This window comes from Apodemus sylvaticus, chromosome X, assembly GCF_947179515.1.
Source record: "Apodemus sylvaticus chromosome X, mApoSyl1.1, whole genome shotgun sequence".
Taxonomy (NCBI): Eukaryota; Metazoa; Chordata; class Mammalia; order Rodentia; family Muridae; genus Apodemus; species Apodemus sylvaticus.
The window spans coordinates 57,112,967-57,135,540 of NC_067495.1; the positions used below are offsets into that span (position 1 = coordinate 57,112,967).

Here is a 22,574-nt window from a genome sequence, read left to right on the forward strand (position 1 = left end):
TAGATAGTAGTTCTTTGTTTCCAGAGTGCGGTAAAGGAGAGGAAAGAGATGAGACCAAAAAAGCTAGTTGGGCTCTCATTCTAAAGAAATTCTATGAGTAGAAATTGACTACCATAACAGGGAGCAGGGGGATTTAGGATGCTCTAGAATTTCAAGTTATGGGAAATCAAAGTATAGGGCTGATATGCTGCTGACTATGATTTGAGTAGTCTGATCTCATCTCCCTACTTTGTCTTGTGTTTTTATTTTCCAGCTATTAATGGATTTCTGTTCTCTAACCTGCCCAGGCTGGATATGTGCAAGGGTGATACTGTGGCCTGGCACCTGCTTGGCCTGGGCACAGAGACTGACGTACACGGGGTTATGTTCGAGGGCAACACTGTGCAGCTTCAGGGCATGAGGAAAGGAGCAGTCATGCTCTTCCCCCACACTTTTATGACGGCCATCATGCAGCCTGACAATCCTGGTAAGTGCATTAGCAGCAGGCACAAGACTTACAGGCTTTGTTATGTAGGGGGACAGGAATGACAGGGGCTAACATGGGAGGAGGAAGGGCTGGTGAAAAGAAAGTGTGCTCAGGGGTTTGACAGAGTTTTGAAACACTTTATCTCTTCAATGTATTGTCTATTTTCTGATTATTTGATGTTTCATTATTTGCAGCCTGAGTAGAAGGTTGAAAAGACTTTGTTTTGCAGGAAGAGGAGAGAAATTCAAGCACTGCTCAGCTTCAGTGCTGATATGACAGAGGGTACACTTAACCACACAGCACTTTGGCTATATAGAGATAGATTATAATATAACCCATATGTTTGGAAGGTCAATGGAATATACTTGTGTTTTCAACTCTCTGGTATTCTGTGAAGATTTCTGTACCCTACCCTGTGTGTGTGTGTGTGTGTTCAAATGTATTTGTAAAGAAAACAAAAGAATAGAGAAAGCTATGTTTTGTTCAACTACATGCCTTCGCAATGACTAAGATTTGAGGAACATTTGTGGCCTTCCTTTGGGATGTAATAAGGAACAGAGGAAATGTAAAACAATCTGAAACAAAGTCGTTCTTTGGGCATGGAAAGGAAGGACTAGAAATCTGAAGATCTGGAATTCAGTTCCTGTTTATACTACCTACAAGCATGGCCTGAGCAGCTCACTTCACTTGACTGTGTGTTTAACCATCTTAGGTCAGAAATGAAAACCTCAGAAGGACCTTTACCAACTTGCTAGTCACTTTGCTTTAATCATTCCTCTTATCTGTACAGATTCAGTTTCCCCTCCTTTCTTCCTTCCCCACTTCTTTCCTCCTCATTTCCTTTCTTCTCTGCACCTTCACTCTTCTCTTCTCCCATGTTCTCAACGGTAATTCCATCCTCCTTTCTTCGTGAAGAAATTTGATTTAAATGCTTTTTATTTATTTATTTTTCTCAGATTCCAGTAATCTCAAAGCATTTTATAACACAGGAATTTTCTTCAGCCTCTAGGGTGTATTCCTTTTCCAACCAGTAGGTGGCAAGAGTAATTGTAAGAAAGTCTACACATTGCCACAATCCTGACTGAACTTTTATTTTTTTTTTAACCTTCATTTTAGTTGTGTAAACTCTTATTATATTTAAAATAGAATTCCCTTAAAAAGTAATTCTTTGTAACAATTTGATAATTTCTCCATGGATGTGAACTTTACAAGCACAACATTAAGCTATGTTAAGCTTCAAATGTCTTGTTTCCCATCTTCCTAGAGCATTTTCTTGGCAGGGGAGAGTTGTTAGCAAATTAAAAACATCAGTTAGTACAGCTGCAAGAAGCAAGAGGAGCATGTGCTTTCAGTTAATGGGGGTTGGGGCAGGGAGTGGGCAAACTCTTAATTTAAAAGATATTCTTGAGCTTTAATCCCAAAGCCCAACTCCAAAGGTAATCTCTTTTCTGAAAAATCAGTTGGGACCCCACAAAACATCTATATATTTTCCTTGGGTTCATTCTAACTTTAAATGCATGAATTATTTTTTTCATTTTCATGCTATGGACCAAACAGGAATCTGCCTAGGAACAACAATATGTCTTTATAGTCCTAGTAACTTCATTGCTTACTCTCATGATCTGGGGACCAGCCTGAGCAACGAGATGAGATCCTATCTCAAAATACAAATTTAAAAACACTGGTTGGAAGCATGGAGGGAAATATAATTGTAGGTTTTCAAGAATAAAAATATAAAATGCCACTATTGGCTAAGATTCCTGAAGTTTGTTACTATTGAAGACAGAAGTCTTCCACCCCCACTTTTTTTTACACAACAATTTTTTTTAAAAATTGTGAAAGAAATGTCAAGTCATAGAATATTGTGACTGGTAAGACTGCTTTGAAATCTCTCAAGATAAGTTATTTTACTAATAGATGCAAAGAACACTTACCTGAAGCAGATAAATGACTTGCTCAGATTAGAAGTACTGACTGTGAAATTTTGGCTTTTTTTCTGGTTCATCATCCATCAAATCCTATTAATTCTCACTCCTGGATGGTTATTTTGAATCTTAACTTTCCATCTGTCCTCTGGGCACTGGATCTGTCATTAAGGAGGAGAGAGAAACCAGTGTAAATAGTTCTCTAAAATCAAAGCAATATAATGACAAATCTGGATCAGAATCTAGATTTGGAGTCTGAGGAGACTAATGAATCTTAGTTGTTACGCAGGCATGTAGTTAAACAAAACATAGGCTTTGTTGTATTGATAAGCAGTGCATATGCAACTTTATAGATGCACTATCTGTATCACTGTAACCAGGCACAGTGGTGCAGGTCTTGTCTTCAGTTCAAACACCTTAGAAGGCTAAGTTAGGAAAATGAATGACCTGAGCTAGGAAGTTTGACAACACGCTCCTCGACATAACAAGTCTTCCTCATCAAACTCCATGTTAGAGATACAGCATGTTCTCTCTTTGATGCTTAAGTTAATTAGATATTAAAAATTAAACAAAATATGTAAAGAATTCATATTGTGCCTATTGGTAATTGTTGTCATCATTTTTCTTTGCTGTAATATTTTTATCTATGTATTTGGGATTTTAATAGGCTTATATTAATTTAATAAAATTCCATCTTGTATTTAAAAATATCATCCTGACTAGTATGCCTCTGCTATTCAAACTGAAATACTAATACTAGATCTTTAATACCAGGGAAGGTGTCAGATAAAAGGTTAAAGTCTGAATATATTATCTTCCATTAAACTCGTTTTAGTTCTTCAATACCATAGATACTTTTTTTACTACTTGGACCCTCATTAGGGTTTTTTTCCTCTTTTCTTGTTATTGGAGCTCTTTTCTTTGTTCGCTATTTCCATCCTTCCTTCTCTTACCCATTTCCTTTGTGTGTTAGGCTTGAAGACATTAATAGTAAACTCTGAGTCACCAATAATTCGTCGCTGTTGCATTAAGGAAAAAATATCAAAGCATTTCCTCTTGATGTCATTTAACTAAGAACAAGTCCAGATTTGAAATTCTCTATCTATTTCCTGTGCCTTCTGTCCTTAGTCTTTCTGTTGTATGTGTGAATCTGTGCCTGCTTGAATGTTGTCCTGTGAAATCTGCCCCTGTATCTGTATCTGTCTCTGTGTGTCTGTCTCTAACAAAGATCTTTTTTTTAATTGAACAGCACACAAAGTATCACATGGAGAAGTAATGAATATTCTTTATAGAAATCTTTAACAGAGTTTTACAAGGAATTAAATTCTGACTCCAGCTGTTCTAGCTACAAACAGTACTAGAAGCATCATTGTTTCTGAAGCAAAATCTGAATGATGTATTCTACATTTATGGTAGATATTCCTTTTATAAGAATGTTCTGAACCTCTAATTTTGCTATTTTCAGCAAATGATTATTAGAACATAAGTGTTACTCTGGGTCAGTGTTCATGGAAGAATGTATAATTTAAGATTATAGCTTAATTGGATTAATTAATTAGTTAATATGGATTAATCGGATATCTTTATGGATTAATCTAGGATGTAAATATTGATTACATGGAGAATCCAAGGCAAGTAAGGTTGGCTCTTACATGGTTCTCTTAAAGGCAGGTTAAACAAACAGGGTATGTACACAGTAGGCCAAAGGTCTTAAGTCTTAAGTGATCTCAAAGTATATTATTAACTCTGGCTGTGCTGTCCAGAAAAATTCCTAGTCTCTTGGAATCTAAGAGATATGTTTATTAGATTATATCACTGCACTTCCTCTACTTTTGCTGTATTAAAGAAGTAACACATCAATGGAGGTCACTAGTAAGGAGCTGGTCAATGTATGGTGTACTGTAGGGTCCACCTAAACCAACATAAATCTATTCTTTGTACTCCTTTTGAAAAGTTGACAAAGACAAAATAGTACTGTGACACAGAGGTTTTTCCTGTAAAAGAGTACAGTTTGTGAGTTAACCCTGCAAACCAATTAGAGGGATTGAGCCAGTCAGTATCAAACATCATTTCGAGATGTTTATTTTGAGGATAGGAATTTATGGTTGCTTTAATTTGGATGCACTGAGGTATGGATACTTTCACAGTCGTAGCTTTAACTGGCAGCAAGGACAGCTGCAATAATCATTCCAATGACTCTTTGTACACATATGTTCCAGGGCATAATTAAGTTGCTCTGAATCAGATCCTCCATGCTGGGGACAAGCCAGATTAACAGGTATCCAGGCATGCATGGGCTTGCTTTGGAATTAAAACCAGGAGATAAAATAATATTATAATGAGAGGAACTTTGGTAAAGGATGAAAATTAGAAGTGGCATGCAGTTTATATGTGGTTGAAATTCTGGAAAGTGTCCCTCTTTCGTTACCAGGTTGTCTTCTGATTCTAGTTCATGGTGTGCCTTTACCAGTCTTGTGACAGAAAATAAAAATGTGAAGCTTCAGCCCCAAGTTATAAAGAGAACAGGATCCAGACATGGGTTTGGTTCATGATAGAATTTATGTAAAACCATGGGTTTGGATAAACTCTTTGCTTTTTGTGATGTTATTTTTTTATAGGCATCAGGGGAATGACTGAGAGAATTTTTTTTTTTAAATTGAAAGTATAAGTTGCTTTGGAAAATTTCTCCTGAGTAGTAGACAGTTCTTTTAACCACCCCCACCTCCACCTCAGCCATTTTTGTTTATGTATTTGATTTTTTTCTTTTTTTATTCGATATAGTTTTTATTTACATTTCAAATGATTTCCCCTTTTCTGGCCCCCCACTCCCCGAAAGTCCCATCAGTCCCCTTCCCTCCCCCTGTTCTCCCACCCACCCCTTCTCACTTCCCTGTTCTGGTTTTGCCCTACACTGCTTCACTGAGTCTTTCTAGAACAACGGGCCACTCCTCCATTCTTCTTGTACCTCATTTGATGTGTGGATTATGTTTAGGGTATTCCAGTTTTCTAGGTTAATATCCACTTATTAGTGAGTGCATACCATAATTGATCTTTTGAGACTGGGTTACCTCACTTAGTATGATGTTCTCCAGCTCCATCCATTTGCCTAAGAATTTCATGAATTCATTGTTTCTAATGGCTGTATAGTACTCCATTGTGTATATATACCACATTTTTTGCATCCATTCTTCTGCTGAGGGATAACTGGGTTCTTTCCAGCTTCTGGCTATTGTAAATAGGGCTTCTATGAACATAGTGGAGCATGTATCCTTATTACATGCTGGGGAATCCTCTGGGTATATGCCCAGGAGTGGTATAGCAGGATCTTTCGGAAGTGATGTGCCCAGTTTTCGGAGGAACCACCAGACTGATTTCCAGAGTGTTTGTACCAATTTGCAACCCCACCAGCAGTGGAGGAGTGTTCCTCTTTCTCCACATCCTTGCCAACATCTGCTGTCTCCTGAAATTTTAATCTTAGCCATTATGACTGGTGTAAGGTGAAATCTCAGGGTTGTTTTGATTTTCATTTCCCTAATGACTAATGAAGTTGAGCATTTTTTAAGATGCTTCTCCACCATCCGAAGTTCTTCAGGTGAAAATTCTTTGTTTAACTCTGTACCCCATTTTTAATAGGGTTATTTGGTTTTCTGGGGTCTAACTTCTTGAGTTCTTTGTATATATTGGATATTAGCCCTCTATCTAATGTAGGGTTGGTGAAGATCTTTTCCCAATTTATTGGCTGCCGATTTGTCCTTTTGATGGTGTCCTTTGCCTTACAGAAACTTTGTAATTTTATGAGGTCCCATTTGTTGATTCTTGATCTTAGAGCATACACTATTGGTGATCTGTTCAGAAACTTTCCCCCTGTACCGATGTCCTCAAAGGCCTTCCCCAGTTTCTTTTCTATTAGCTTCAGAGTGTCTGGCTTTATGTGGAGGTCCTTGATCCATTTGGAGTTGAGCTTAGTACAAGGAGACAAGGATGGATCAATTTACATTCTTCTGTATGCTGACCTCCAGTTGAACCAGTACGATTGGTTGAAAAGGCTATCTTTTTTCCATTGGATGTTTTCAGCCCCTTTGTCGAGGATCACGTGGCCATAGGTGTGTGGTTCATTTCTGGATCTTCAATCCTGTTCCATTGATCTGCCTGCCTGTCACTGTACCAATACCATGAAGTTTTTAACACTATTGCTCTGTAGTATTGCTTGAGGTCAGAGATGCTGATTCCCCCAGAATTTCTTTTGTTGTTGAGAAGAGTTTTAGCTATCCTGGGTTTTTTGTTATTCCAAATGAATTTGATAATTGCTCTTTCTAACTCTATGAAGAACTGAGTTGGGATTTTGATGGGTATTGCGTTGATTCTATATGTTGCTTTTGGCAAAATGGCCATTTTAACTATATTAATCTTGCCGATCCATGAGCATGGGAGGTTTTTCCATTTTTTGAGGTCTTCTTCCATTTCCTTCTTCAGAGTCTTGAAGTTCTTGTCATACAGATCTTTCACATGTTTGGTAAGAGTCACCCCAAGCTACTTTATACTGTTTGTGGCTATTGTGAAGGGTGTCATTTCCCTAATTTCTTTCTCAGCCTGTTTATCCTTTGAGTATAGGAAGGCTACTGATTTGCTTGAGTTGATTTTATAACCTGTCACTTTGCTGAAGTTGTTTGTCAGCTGTAGGAGTTCTCTAGTGGAGTTTTTTGGGCCACTTTGGTAGACTATCATATCATCTGCAAATAATGATAGTTTGACCTCTTCCTTTCAAATTTGTATCCCTTTAACCTCCTTATGTTTTCTAATTGCCCGAGCTAGTACCTCAAGTACAATATTGAAAAGATAAGGAGAAAAGAGACAGTCCTGTCTAGTCCCAGATTTTAGTGGGATTGCTTCAAGTTTCTCTCCATTTAGTTTGATGCTGGCTACTGGTTTGCTGTATATTGCTTTTACCATGTTTAGGTATGGGCCTTGAATTCTTGTTCTTTTCAAGACTTTAAGCACGAAAGGATACTGAATTTGTCAAATGCCCTTTCAGCATCTAATGAGATGATCATATGTTTTTTTTCTTTGACTTTATGTAGTGGATTGCATTGGTGGATTTCCTTATATTGAACCATCCCTGCATCGCTGGGATGAAGCCTACTTGATCATGGTGGTTGATTGTTTCGATGTGTTCTTGGATTCGGTTGGCAAGAATTCTATTTAGTATTTTTTGCATAAGGGAAATATGAAAGAGGCCTGAAGTTCTCTTTCTTTGTTGGATCTTTCTGTGGTTTTGGTATCAGCATAATTTTGGCTTCATAGAACCAGTTTGGGTAGTGTTCCTTCTGTTTCTATTTTGTGGAATAGTTTGAAGAGTATTGGTGTTAGTTCTTCTTTGAAGGTCTGATAGAATTCTGCACCGAAACCTTCTGGTCCTGTGCTTTTTATTTGGTTGGAAGACTTTCTATGACCCCTTCTATTGATTTACGGGTTATTGGACTGTTTATATGATCTATTTGGTCCTGATTTAATTTTGGTATTTGGTATCTGCCTAGGAAATTGTCCATTTCCTCCAGATTTTCCAGTTGTGTTGAGTATAGGCTTTTGTAGTATGATCTGATGATTTTTTGAATTTCCTCAGTTTCTGTTGTTATAACCCCCCCCTTTCATTTCTAATTTTGTTAATTTGGATACTTTCTCTGTGCCCTTTGGTCAGTCCGGCTAAGGGTTTATCTTGTTGATTTTCTCAAAGAACCAGCTCCTAGATTAATTGATTCTTTATAAGGTTCTCTTTGTTTCCACTTGATTGATTTCAGCCCTGAGTTTGATGATTTCCTGTCTTCTACTCCTCCTGGGAGAATTGGCTTCTTTTTGTTCCAGGGCTTTCAGGTGTTTCTTAAGGTGCTAGTGTATGCTCTCTACATTTTCCTTTTGAAGGCACTCAGGGCTATGAATTTTCTTCTTAGCACTGCTTTCATTGTGTGCCAAAGATTTGGGTATGTTGTGCCTTCATTTTCATTAAATTCTAAAAAGTCTCTGATTTCTTTCTTTATTTCTTCTTTGGCCAAGGTATCATTGAGAAGATTATTCATGTTTCCCTGTATTTCTTTAAGAGATTCATTTATGTCCTTTTTGCGTTCTTCTAGCAGCATCATGACCAGTGATTTTAAATCCAAATCTTGTTTTTCTGGTGTGTTGGCATAACCAGGACTTGCTGATGTTGGAGAGTTTGGTTCAGACACTGCCATATTGCCTTGATTTCTGTTAGTAGTATCCCTGAGTTTGCCCTTTGCCATCTTGTTCTCTGGCATTAGTTGGTCTTGTTTCTGGGTGGTGTTTGAGCCTCCTGTGAGGCTCTAGGGCTATTTCTGCAACACTGGATGGCTTGCTTTCCCCTGTTGCAGATTGCTGATGTGCTGTCCTCCTCTTGGGTGCCCTTGCGGCCCTAGTGTGCTTTGCCCCAGATTGTGTCTGTGAACCAGATGGCGCCTGTTTGCTCCTTTAGGGAGTACTGATGGTGTATGCTGCGGGGACATTTTCTGAGTGATGATAACTCTGCTGGGCAGCAGATCTCCCAACCGGGTTGGTGCACACAAGGCTAGCCTAGCTGCTGAGGCACTGAGTCTAGGCAAAAGCCTGGCAGGCTAAGGCTTGAGCAAAGTTTCCCTCGGGCTATGAGTGTTAACTGGTTCTGTCAGGTGGCCAGGATGGCGGTGTGAGTGTGCTCCCTGAAAGAGCCGGGAGAGTCTGCTAGGCTAACAACCATCTGGCCTGGTTGGCACACAGATGTTCCACCGATCAGCCTATGTCCTGCGGGCAGTCCAGGGCCTGCTGGGCCTCGACCCCTGCTATGTTAGCCTCGGGCTATGACTGTTAGCTGACTTTGCCTGCTAGAACTCTCTGGTGTCCTGTAGCCAAAATGGCAGTGCATGCCAGGGTGGACAAACAACCTCCTGGTCAGGTTGGCACACCGATAGCCCCCTGAACAGCCCAGGGCCTGGGTGCAGGCCAATGCCCATTGTGCTTAGACCCCCACGATGTTGGCCTTGGGTTATGTTAGCGTACCTCAGGCTGTCTGATCTCTCTGGTGTCTGAGAACCAAGATGGAGGCGAGTCTCTAGTAACTGACTGGCGGGAGGCAGATTTCTAATGTGGCTTCTGTGTGGTGAAAGGCGCTGTAAATCTGCTGTTGCTTACAGCCCAGCTGGCCAGTGATGGTCAGTGGTAGTGGGCGCAGGGCCTGCCTGGACCCTGTCACCTTGGTTGTACTGCTGATAGCCCTTCCTCAGGATGAGCAGCTGCTGCTGTTGCCCATGTATTTGATTTTTAAACAAGGAATAAATTTGTTCAATTATGATTTGTTCTTGGGATTATAGGGCATTATTTATAACTATGAGAGATATGAACTTTTCAAAGTGGACAAAAAGAGATAAAAATTTTAGGTCATCAGAAGAATCATTGTTTTAATCTCTTTTGAGAGCCTCCTAACAGAGAAAGCACCCAGTATGTTTCTGCTGTGATCATAATCATGTGTTTGAGCTGTAGCAAAAATGAAACTCAAAAAGGTATCAGCACAATCATGAAAAAAATTAAATACCCCCAAAAGTTTTTGAGACTATGTCTTCCAAACTTTTGCATTGGTTTTTGTAAAGCTTTAGTAACTAGTACTTACAACAGTTACCAAGAGCAGAGTAATAACTAGTGAGAACTCCCATTGATTGAGGTAGAGGTTTAATATCAATTAATTAAACATTGAAGTTTTAATATTATATATACATATATGTCTCATCTTTCACAGACCTTAAATCATTGCTCAGACCCTCAAAATTTCCATAAACTTTCTAGCTTTTCTTTTCAAATAAAAACTCCCAACCATTTAAACCTTCTCCTTCCATGTTTATATCCATTCATCCATTTAGTTTCTGTGTACTATTTTTCCCTTTTAGTACTATGAGATATGGGTGTTTGATTATGGTGCTTTTTCATTCTTAGGCTGTAAAGGGGTGGTAAAAAGCAATCTTTAAATCAATAGCAATAGTAGGGTAGTTTTGAGCGTGTTTACCCATTGAAACCTGTTGGTAAGTTTATTTCTCTCAGTAGGAAGCCTGTTGACTCTAGGAGAAGGCAAAGTCCTCTTTTCAGGCTTGAAACACTTAAAGAGTTCTAGTCAGAATTTGTACTTTCACAAGTCAATGAAAGAAATAAAGTGCCAGCAATCTCTTTATTATTTGTAGCAATGCTGTCCATAAATGTCTCTGTGGGGTTTTGTCTGCTAGTGGAACAAAACCCTAAGTGTATCTTAAGGTCAGGGATTTTATTTATATATTCATTTACTTACTTATATATTTGTTTATTTACTTATTTGCTTATTTATTTGTTAGCTTTGGGCCCTGTGTCAGTCTGTGAGCATGTTGGGAGACTCTACTGATGTGTTTAATATTCAGTTGAGGACTGGAGGGCAACTGAGCCTCAACTTCGGTTGGTTTTTTTTAATGTTTTTAATATTTTTATTTTCTATATTCTTTGTTTACATTCCAAATGATTTCCCCTTTCCCAGATCCCCCCTCCCCATATGTCCCATAAACCTTCTCTCCATCTATTCTCCAATCACCTCCCTCCTTTTCCTCTGTCCTTATAGTCCCCTCCAATACTAGATCAATCCTTTCCAGGATCAGGACCCTCTCCATACTTCTTCATGGGAGTCATTTGTTATGCGATTTGTGCCTTGGGTATTCAGGGCTTCTGGGCTAATTAATATCCACTTATCAGAGATTGCATTCCATGTGTATTCTTTTGTGATTGGGTTACCTCACTTAGGATGATATTTTCCAGATCAAACCATTTGCCTAAAAATTTTGTGAATTCATTGTTTCTAATTGCTGAGTAGTATTCCATTGTGTAAATATACCACATTTTCTGTATCTATTCCTCCATTGAGGGACATCTGGGTTCTTTCCAGCTTCTGGCTATTATAAATAAGGCTACTATGAAGATAATGGAGCATGTGTCTTTATTGCATGCCAGGGAATCCTTTGGGTATATGCTCAGGAGAGGTATAGCAGGGACTCAGGTAACCAAACTTTTTTTTCAAACTCCCGAATCAGCATCAAGCAACATGGCCATCTTTTGTCTGCAAATGCAGTGCAAAGTCAGAATGTCTTCAAGGTAAAAGCAGACATTTTAGCCGTGGATGGACTGGCCAGGCAGCCTCAAGGGAAGAACTGGCAGAGGCTTGCTTGCTTGCTGCCCTAGCAGCAGGTGGCCAGGCTGCTAAATTGTATGATGAAGATAGGGGCTGGGACAAAGAGGCTCCAGCTGAATTGTACATGTATGCTGTGCTCGGTGAAACTTTACAAGCTTGTTTTGATGTTGTCTTAAAAGTAAATTTGCTAATTGTTGTGCCTGGATATGCCATAGAGGAATCAATAAATTCTACATTGTGGGAGCAGAAGGAAGTGTGGAAAAGGTAGGCTGGGCATTGGTGTGCTTAAGGGAAAAGCTACTTCGTGTGATGAAATTTAAAGTAGAATCAAACAGGACTTGATAAGGAATGAGAAGAAGAAAATAAAAGATGTAGTTTGGAGATGTTGCTCTCAAGGCATAGGACCATTGCTACTGCGAATAACCTATAGTTCTGCAGAACTGAGATATCCAGATTTCTCTTTTGTTTGGAGCCTATCCCGCACTGCAAACACACAAGGTGGGAGCTTTTGGGAGACTGACAGACCACTTTCCCTTTTTGCACCTGAGATATCCAAAATCCACATCCCTGACATGTTATACATATACACTGGGTGTTTAAAATGCTTCACTCACACATTCAAGGTTTCTCACACAGAATCCCAAAATGTGTGGATTACACACATTGAAGATTCTTTATACAGGACACTAGAATGTGGTTAGCTTGAAAGTATTTATAATAAACTCTGAGTCACTAATAATGTATCAATCAGTATTACATTAGGGTCACAAAAGCACTTCCCCTTAATATCATTTTATAGAGAGCTGTTATCATTTAACCAAGCGCAAGCTGAGATTTGACTTCTCCGCTTCACTCTCTCTTTGTCTTCTGTCCATCTACTGTATGAGTCTGACCCTCTCATTTTCTTTTCATCTCTCTTTTCTTTGTATTGTTTTCTTTTCTCTCATTTTGCCCCTTTTGCCATATTATCCCCTCCCCCATCTTGTACTTTGTTTTTTTTTTCTTATTTAATTTTTTACAGCCTGCTCACTGCTCCTTCTCTTCTGAGTGTGTTGGGACCCCCTGGATATGCTCGCTCTCACCCTGGCACTTCTAGTCTCTGTGATGCTAGCTGCTTCCTCTCCCACCCAAGGCTAGACAAGGAAGCCCAGCCAAAGCAACATATCCCAGATATAGGCAACAGCTTTGGGGCTAGCCCCTACTCCAGTTGCTTAGGATCCACATGAAGGTCAAGCAGCACCCTTATTTACATTTTCTTTTATTTCTTATTTTTACCAATTTCCTTCAACTCTTGTTGCCTTTCTTCTTGGTGTTACTCCAATTTTCCTTGTTTTATTGAATAGAGTTTTTTTTTTTTTATGTACTCTATCCCGATTACAGAGTCCCCTCCCTCTACTCTTCCCAGTTCCTCCCACCTTCCTTCCCATTCAGATCCACCTCCTTTATGTCTCTCATCAACAAAAGCATGATTCTAAGGGCTACTAATAAAATGAACTTCTACAGAATAAAACTAAAACTCACACACTGGAACAGAACAAAACAAACAGAAGGAAAAATGCCCAAGAAAATTCATAACTAACAGAGAGAGACTCAGAGATCCACTCATATGCAAACTCCAAAATCCCAGAAAAGCACTAAACTGGAAACCGTAATATATTTGCACAGCATATGAATAAATAACTAAAATATTTTTTAAAGCCCTGACCAAAAAAATATCTTTAAAGATGCCATTGAGTTTGTTTTCTTTTGGTTATCTACTGCTGGGCGTGTAGTCTATCCTTAAGAGGGGTTTGTTTCCTTGATGAGATTCCTTTAGAGAACACTTCTGGGTTAGGGATGGGGATGTGTGTTCTCTTCTCCTTTCACCTGTAGGGCCCCATGTGGCTCAGACCCTTGCAAGTCCTGTGCTTACTGCCACAGACTCTGAATTCATATGTTGATTAGAGGGCCTTGTTTCCTTGGTAACCTTCTTTGGCTCTAGACTCTTTCCTCCTCCTCTTCCACTGGGAATAGGAACCCTAAGGAGAAGGATTGAGATTTTCTACTTAGAATTTAGTGTTCCTCCATCTCCCTCTGTACACTCTCTGGTTGTGAGTTTCTGTATTTGTTCCCCATCTGCTGCAAGAGGAAGCTTCTCTGATGGTGACTGAGCTATATACTGATCTATAAGTACAGCAGAATGTAATTAGGAGCCATTTTATTGCTAGTTCTTTTAGTAGACCTCTATTATGTGATTTTTCCCCTAGGTCCTTGGACTATCTAATCTGAGGTTCTTGGTCATCCAAGCAGTATTGAGTATGGGTTCTATCATGTGGAATGAGCCTTAAGTCAAATCAGATATTGGTTGGTTGCTCTTTCCAGCTTTGTGCCACCACTACGTTAGGATATCTTGCATATATGACAATTGTAGATCAGAGTATTTGTAGCTAGGTTGGTATTTATGTTACTCATTTGGTAACCTGCAGTGTACCTTCCTATACCAAAGACACTAGCACGTAGGGGTAAAGGCTCTATGTAAGCACCAATCCAACTTTTGTCAGTTCATTGAATTGTGTAGGTGGTAACTATAGCAATGAGGCCTTGCTGTCAATTTGTAGAGAGCAACCAATAGTATTGTGAGCAGCTTGAGTTGTTTGAGAGTTTCCATGGATGCCTTTGAACAACTCATTTAGATGTAACTCATTCTCAGTTACTTTCTCATATCAGAAGCTTCATTTGATGATAAGAGATGTCCAACTGGGACTTTGTCTCCATCATTATTAAATTTTCACTCCATAATATATTTTGTAATCTGACTTTCATTTAGATCACACACACACACAAGATTTTATTGAATTAGGTTTCTACATTACTTCCTCAAATGCTGCTTCATTTTAGCTTTATCTTGTATTCCCTCCTTCATTCCCACATCCCCTCCACTTCCCCACTTGGTCCTACTGTTCCACTTTCCCTGAACCCACCCATTAACTATCTATTCTATTTCCCTTTCCTTGGAAGATGTATTTGTGTTCTCTAATCACTCACTCAACTTCTGTTTTACCATGGATTGTGGTTTGTTTATCATTGATCATAGCTAATATCCACATGTAAGTGAATACATACCGTATTTGTCTTACTGAGTGTGGGTTTCCTCACTCAGAATGATTGTTTTTAGTTGCATTCATATATCTACAAATTCCATTACTTCATTTTATTAAATGCTAAGTAATACTCCATGTGTAAATGTACCACAATTTCTTTATCCATTTATATCTTGAATGGCATATAGGTTGTTTTGAGGTCCTGGTTATTATGAATACAGCAGCTGTGAACATGGTTGAGCAAGTGTCTTTTTTAAAAGATATTTTCTTTATTTACATTTCAAATGTTTCCCCTCCCAAAACCCCGTAAACCATCCCACCTTCCCTGCTCACCAACCCACCCACTCCTGTTTTCCTGTCCTGGCATTCCAGTTTACTGAGGCATGGACCCTTCTCAGGACCAAGAGGGCCTCTCCTCCCTTTGATGTCCAACAAGGCCATCCTCTGCTGCATATGCATCTGGAGCCATGGGTCCCTCCATGTGTACTATCTGGTTGGCGATTTAGTCCTTGGGAGCTCTGGGGGTACTGGGTGGTTCATATTGTTGTTCCTCCTATGGGGCTCTAAACCCCTTCAGGAGCATGTGTCTTTATGTGAGGATGAAGTGCCCTGGTGGTATAACTAGAGCTTGAGGTAGATCAATTTCCATCTACTTAGAGACAGCCACACTGATTTCCAAGTTTGTACTCCCACCAGGAATCTGTGAATGTTCTCCTAATTCCATTCTCATCAGCATGAGCTATTATTTGTTTTATTGATCGTAGCCATTTTGATAGGTTTAAGATGAAATCTCAAAGTAGTTTTGATTGGCATGTCCCTGATGACTAAGAATGTTTAACATTTCTTTAAGTTCTTCTTAGCTATTTGAGTTTTCTTTTTTTTGAGAATTCTGTTTAGACCTGTACCCCCTCTTTGAAATGATTTATATCTTGATACCTTTTTTGAGTTCTTTTTATATTTTGAATATTCATCCACTATCAGATATAGAATTGGTAAAAACCTATTCCCATTTATAGGCTGCTGCTTTGTACAAATTATGGTTTGTACCATTTGTCATGCAGAAGCTTTTCATTTTCATGAAGTCTCATTTATCAATTGTTGATCTTAGTGCCTGTGTAAATGATGTTCCATTCAGAAATTCTTCTGTGCCAATGTATCCAACACTGTTCTCTACTTTCTCTTCCATTGGGTTTAATGTATTTGGTTTTATGTTGGAGTCTTGATCCATTCAGAGTTGAGTTTTGTGCAGGGTAATAAATATGAGTCTATTTGCATTCTTCTACATGTAGACACCAAGTTTGACCAGCACCATTTGCTAAAGATGTTTTATTTTTAAATTCCAGTGTGGCTTCTTTATCAAAAATCAGGTATCTATGGGTGTGTGGATTTGTGTCTGGATTATCAATTCAATTCCATTGATTAATATGTCTGGTTTTGTGCTAACACTATGCTGCTTTTATTACTATAGCTCTTTAGTACAACTTCAAATTTGGGATGATGATAGTTCTATCAGTTCTTTTATTATTCAGGATTATTTTTCCCTATTCTCTCTCTCTCTCTCTCTCTCTCTCTCTCTCTCTCTCTCTCTCTCTGTCTCTCTCTGTGTGTGTGTGTGTGTGTTTACATTCAAGGCTGAAAATTGTCTTTTCAAGATTTGTGAAGAATTATGTTGGAATATTCATGAGGATAATAATGAATCTTTTGGTAGGATACCCCCCTTTTTGTTTTTGTTTTTGTTTGGTTTTGTTTTGTTTCGAGACAGGGTTTCTCTGTATAGCCCTTGCTGTCCTGGAAATCACTCAGTAGCCCAGGCTGGTTTCAAACTCAGAAATCTGCTTGCCTCTGCCTCCCAAGTGCTGGGATTAAAGGCATGTGCCCCCACTGCCTGGCTTCAATTTCTTTCAAAGTCTTAACAGTTTTTATCATATACACCCCTTACTTTCTTTGTAAAATTAACCTAAAATATTTTATTTTATTTGAGGATATTTTGAAAGGTATTGTTTCTCTGATTTCTTTCCCTGCCAATTTGCAATTTGTGTATGAGAGAGCAACTGATTTTTGTGAGTTAATCTTTTATCCAAATGCTTAGCTGAAAATCTTTATCAGCTGTAGGAGTTTCCTGGTGGAATAGTTTGGGAGGGGTCATTTTTATAATATTTTATTATTGGCAAATACAGATAATTTGACTTCTTCCTTTTCAAGGTGTATCCTCTTGATATTTTTCAGTATTCTTATTGCTATAGCTAAGACTTCAAACACTATATTAAATAGTTATGGAGAGAATGGACAACCTTGTCTTGTTCCTGATTTTAGTGGAATTACTTTGAGTTTCTCTCAATTTGTGTAGATATTGGCTATGGACTTTGTGGTATACTGTTGTATAGTGGTAAACTGCTTTTATTATGTTGAGGCATGTCCCTATTATATCCCTAATCTTTCAGGAATTTTTATCAAGAAGGGGTGTTGGATTTTGTCAAAGACGTTTTCTGCAGCTAATGAGGTGATCATGTGGTTGGTTTTATTTTTCAGTTTGTTTATAGGGTGAATTACATTTGTTGATTTTCATATGTTGAACCATTCCTGCATCTCTGGGTTTAAGCCTACTTGATCATGGTGGATGATCTTTTTTATTTGTTCTTGGATTTGGTTTTCAAGTATTTTATTGTGATTTTTTGCATCAATGTTTATAAGGGAAATTGTTTTGTAACTCTTTCTTTTGTGGGGTCTTTATGTAATTTGAGTGACTGGCCTAATCAAACAGACTGGGGACTGCTGCTTCTTTTTCTATTTTGTGGAATAATGTGACTATTAGCATTAACTCTTTTTTTTCAAGTGTTATAGAATTCTTTGCTAAAACTATGTGTACCTGAACTTTTGGGGGGCCAAGGGATGTCAGGAGACTCATTACTGCTTCTATTCAATAACCTTTTAAAATTGCTTATCTTTTCCTAATTTATCTTTGGTAATTAGTATGTAGTGACAAAATTATCCATTTCTTTTAGATTTTCCAATTTGGTAGAGTACAAATGTTTAATGCATACCCTTATGATTTCTCTTGTTAAGGAAATTTTATGATTTTTTTCTTGAAAATATTCCTATTATTTTTAGATCTGTTCATTTCATAGTTCTGATGACTTTCTGGATGTTTTGTGCCAGTAGATTTTTTGGTTTTGGGTTTTTTAATGTTTATTTATTTATTTATTCATTTATTTTAGATTTAACATTTTCTTTGACTGAAGTATTCATGCCCAAGTTTCTATCTTCCATCTCTTATATTCTGTTGGTAAGACTTGCCTCCAAGTTTCCTATTCAAGTTCCTAAATTTTTCATTTCCCAATTTCTCTTAGTTTTGGTTTTCTGTATTAATTATATTTTTGTTTTTGGGTCTTGAATTGTTTTCTTAATTTTCTTACACTGGTTGTTAGTTGTTTTTATTTTTGTTTTGTATTTTAATAGATTTCTTTAAGAGATTGATTTATTTCCTTTCAAAGGACCTCTACAGTAGCTGTAAATCATACTTTTAAGCTCTTTATATCGTACTTCAACTATGTTATAATTCCCAGGACCTACTTTGAGGGTTGCTGGACTGTAGTGAAGATTATTGTTATGTTTTTACTCCGGCATGTGGGCTTGGGATGATGCTAATTCTAGGCATGGATATCTGTTTTTGTCTTTGTTGGGTAGACGTTTTGTTCCTTGGTTTTTGTTACCCTCTTTTGTTCTTAGGAGGGTGAGGTGGCTGCATGTTGCCGGGTAGGAGATCCTTCTGGGATCCTGACAGGTGTGGCTGCTGGTAGTTCTAGGTAAAAATGTGTTTCTAGATATTGGAAGCTGACAATATCTAGGAATGGGCGAGAAGGGTGTGAGTCTGAGGGGGATCCACAAGAGGAAGGAAAACAGCCTTTTCCACAAGGATCTGCTTAATTCCCTGGGAATGAGAGATCAGAGTGCAACTAAGTCACAGCAGAAGGCCTACTGCAGAGTTTGGGATGAGACTGGGGTATTGGATTTGGAGGAGAAGACAGGTAAAGATTTGTAATGAGTCTAGCTGCTTTCCTGGCTGGAGTTTTGCTTGAGTTTTTCTTTTCATTCTTCTTCTCCATGTCCTCCTTTCTTTCTATTTCTTTATTATCTTTTCTTCATTTTTTCTTTAAAAAGTTTTAAAATACTGTATTTATTCTGTCTGTCTGTCATCTGTCTCTGTCTGGTTTTCTGTCTGTCTCTATCTCTGTCTCTCTGTGTCTTGTCTCTGTCTTTCTGTCTCTGTCTCTCTCTGTCTCTCTGTCTCTGTCTGTCTGTCTGTCTGTTTCTCTCTCTCTCTCTCTCTCTCTCTCTCTCTCTCTCTCTCTCTCTCTCTCTCTCTGTGTGTGTGTGTGTGTGTGTGTGTACTCATGTATGACTGTGTAGGTCAGAAGACAGTTTCTGGGGGTAGATTCTCTCCTTCCACCATGTGTATCCTAAGGAACCAGCTTAGATCATAAACTTGGCATCAAGTGACTCTACCCACTGAGCTGTCTCAGCAGCCTATCTTTATTTACTGTTCATCTTTGTTACTGTTACATTTGCTTTCTTCCTATTTATTTTCTTCCATTTTGTACCTTTTCTTTCATCTATATTTTACTCTTTCTAATTTCTTAGTCCTTATTGTATTTTTCTATTGAACTTTTTTATTTGATATTTGTTTCTTTCCTGCCTTAACTGCTAGGGATATGAAGATAAATAAGATAGCTTAAAAATAGTGGAAAAAAGAAGTAAGTATAGTAATACACAGGGGTCTTTGACAAAGTTTTCCCAACTTACAGATTACATGGTTTCTAGGAAAGAAGTCAAGAAGACATCAGACTGAGACTGTGGTCTCAGACTGATCTTTTAAGAATGAATAGCTATTTCTAGAAAGTGAAACGAGACAAAGGTGAAAAGATCACTACAGATAATAGGAAGTAAAACCTTGACTAGAGAAGGTTGGCTCCAATGAATTGTTTCCCTACTTGATATGGTATGGTAAGGGATATTTATACATGTGGAGAAATTTCAATTGTAACAATAACTTGAAGTGTTAAGACTATGAAGCTCAAAATTAAGAACCTTGGACAGAAGATGGTTGAAAAAGAAGTGGCTTTAAAAGTAGGATTAATATAAGAAAATGTATGCAAGTTCATATGACTCTTCTAGAATGCTTTCTTCTTGTTTCCATAGCATCAAGGGGCCACCCTACACAAGACTCTTACCCATAACATAACTTTTGTTTTTTCTATTTTTGAACAACTTATTTATGTTGGGAGATTTATGTTGGCATGGGAGATGATAACTTTGTTGAACTGGCTTTCTCCTTCTCTCATGTGAGGTCCACAAGCAAACTCAGGCTGCCAGGCTTGGCAGCAAGGGCCAAGCCTTTTTAAGCCACCTTACTGGCTTGGCTTTTGGGCAGTGTTCATAAATAACTCTATTTGCTGATGCAATTAGTCACTAAATCCTTATTAATTGAACCCCTTCTAGAGTCAAGATTGTGATGTGGAGTAAATAAAACTTAGAAAAATCCTTTTGTATATGTGAATTTCTGTAGTTGGAGACACAATTCTGCCATATAGCTGTGTTAAAACCATTTATGTATCCTAGACCTGCTTTGAGCTTATGATCAGTTCTGTTGTCTCTGCATCCCAAGTTCTGGGATTGCAGGCAAAGACCATCATACCTGCCATAGATTTTCCATAGAAAACCTGCCTAAGGTTTTCTCTCAGAATATTCATAATATGCATAAATACCTTCAGATCCTGATACAGGTCAGAAAACAAAAGGCAGTGTTGTGATAAAATGATGATGACATTATTTTAAAGGTGTCCAAGTGAATTATTCTCTGCAAAAAAATGTGACAAACAAGCTGAACCCCAAATAGTGAGAAAAAGAGATAATGTAATGATTTCTGATCAGAGAGTCTTAAGCAATTGGATATATCTTGAAGTGAGAACAAACAGCTTATTCAAGATTCAGTAAAAAGGCATTTTGGTTAAGCATGATGGTGCACACCTGTAGCCCTAGAACTGTGACGACTGAGACAGGAGCCCAGCTTATGGTACATAATGATTTCACGGCCAGATTTGACTATATAAGGTGATGAGAGAGAGAGAGAGAGAGAGAGAGAGAGAGAGAGAGAGAGAGAGAGAGAGAGAGAGAGAATGTGCAAGTGTTGAAGTGCAGTAGGCTAAGGGATGTGATGTTTGATATGATATAAGGTTATAGATTCTCTCTTCACTGTCTTGTAATCTGTTGGCTAGACTTCTGAGGTTTCTGTCTGCCTTCGTAAAATTTCCATTTCCAGTTCATTTCAGATTGAGTTTTCTTTAGTTATAATATTTTTTGATAAATTCTATTATTATCTATTGTATTTCTTTCAACTCCCCTCTGTGGACTTCATTAAATGATTCATTCATATCTTCTTAAGATCCTTGAACATATTCCTATTTGTTTTTTGTAGTTTGTGTTTTGTGGGTCTACAATAATGTTACTCCTACAATATGCTACTACTACAATATGCTAAAAGGTCTACTACAATGTTTCTGGTAGAAGCATATTGTCTTGGCTGTTCATGTTGCAATTTTGTGCTGAGATTGAGCCATCTAGAGTTATGATATTTGAGAAGTTTCTTAGAGTCAATATCTGGTCTTCTCTTTGTTGGGTGGGTGTTCGAATTTTTGGTTGATGTTGGCCTCTCTGGGTCCTAGACAAGTGGTATGGCAGTAGTGTCCTTGGAAAGGAGTGTTTCTGTGGGTCAGTGGGTGACACAAAATATGGTCTAGAAGGAACAAATGAGAGTGTTGCTGGATCTGCAACAAAGGATATAACCCAATGGGAATAGAGTGAAAGATTGATTTTTAAGGAAGTATGGATAGGATTATGTGGGAATAGATACAGAGAATGATGAAAATTGAAGTTGTAGGAAGTAGATATGGAAAGTAACAAGAGAACACTTTCTTTTAGGTTCTGATGAACTAGTGTAAGTCACTGATTTTAAACACAGAACACTTAAGTATTTTACCATGCCATTTATGTATGGAACACACAATAATGCAGAGTCCAAGAGTATAGTGACAGTAAGGTCCCAAACCATTAGGAAAGGGGTTTCTAAAAGAGACAACCTAAGAGTTGGGTCTTGGAGAATGAGTGGGCTCTCAAAGATTGTAAAAGATGGAAGGAGATATAAATTTCAAAAAAGAATGAAACATGAATGAAAAATGCAAAGTAGGAATGAGAAACGCAAGGAAGCTGTCAAAAAGATATTTAGTTGGCAAAATAATTGATTGTAGAAAATGGGCCTAGATTAATAGTCTAGGGACAGTTAATTCATAAGAGGCCTTGCAATTGATGAAATATTTGTAGTGGTAGAGTATGCAGTGGGCGGCAAGCTAAGGGAACAATGAAAATAATAAATCTAAGATAGTTAGCTCCATTTGATTAACATAATCCAGGCTGGAGTCTATGACATAGAAGCCTGTGGCTAAAGGCAGGCCCACAAATCTCTATCTATATTCCAGATATCCCAGATAGATGTCTGAACATTTCATAGTGGGAAACCTAGGATGACACCGTTAAAGATCTGCTAGATAAGGTGGGTGTGGTGACACACACCTTTAATCTCAGTGCTCAGGAGGTAGCAACAGGTGAGTTTGTAAAACTGTGAGTTTGAGGCCAACCTGGTTTACAGAGCTAGTTCCAGGACAGCTAAGGATACACACAGAAACCGTGTGTGTGTGTGTGTGTGTGTGTGTGTGTGTGTGTGTGTGTGAGAGAGAGAGAGAGAGAGAGAGAGAGAAAGAGAGAGAGAATGTAAGCATCCATGTGATCAGACAGTTTCTTTCAAATATCTATTTAAGTCTGTATGGTTTGTTTGTTATTAGTGTTTTGGAGTATTTCATAGGAAAAAAAGG

The 22,574-nt window shown here is 38.2% G+C and overlaps 1 protein-coding gene across 7 annotated transcripts in view; it reads left to right on the forward strand.

Annotated features, from left to right (window-relative positions):
• Positions 1-22,574, forward strand: part of Heph (hephaestin) — a 108,481-nt gene that overhangs the window by 49,199 nt on the left and 36,708 nt on the right. For all 7 annotated transcript variants that reach the window (XM_052170433.1, XM_052170432.1, XM_052170434.1 and 4 more), the window contains one exon: positions 254-466. In XM_052170433.1, coding sequence (XP_052026393.1) covers positions 254-466 — 213 coding nt within the window. The remainder of the gene's footprint in view (positions 1-253; positions 467-22,574) is intronic.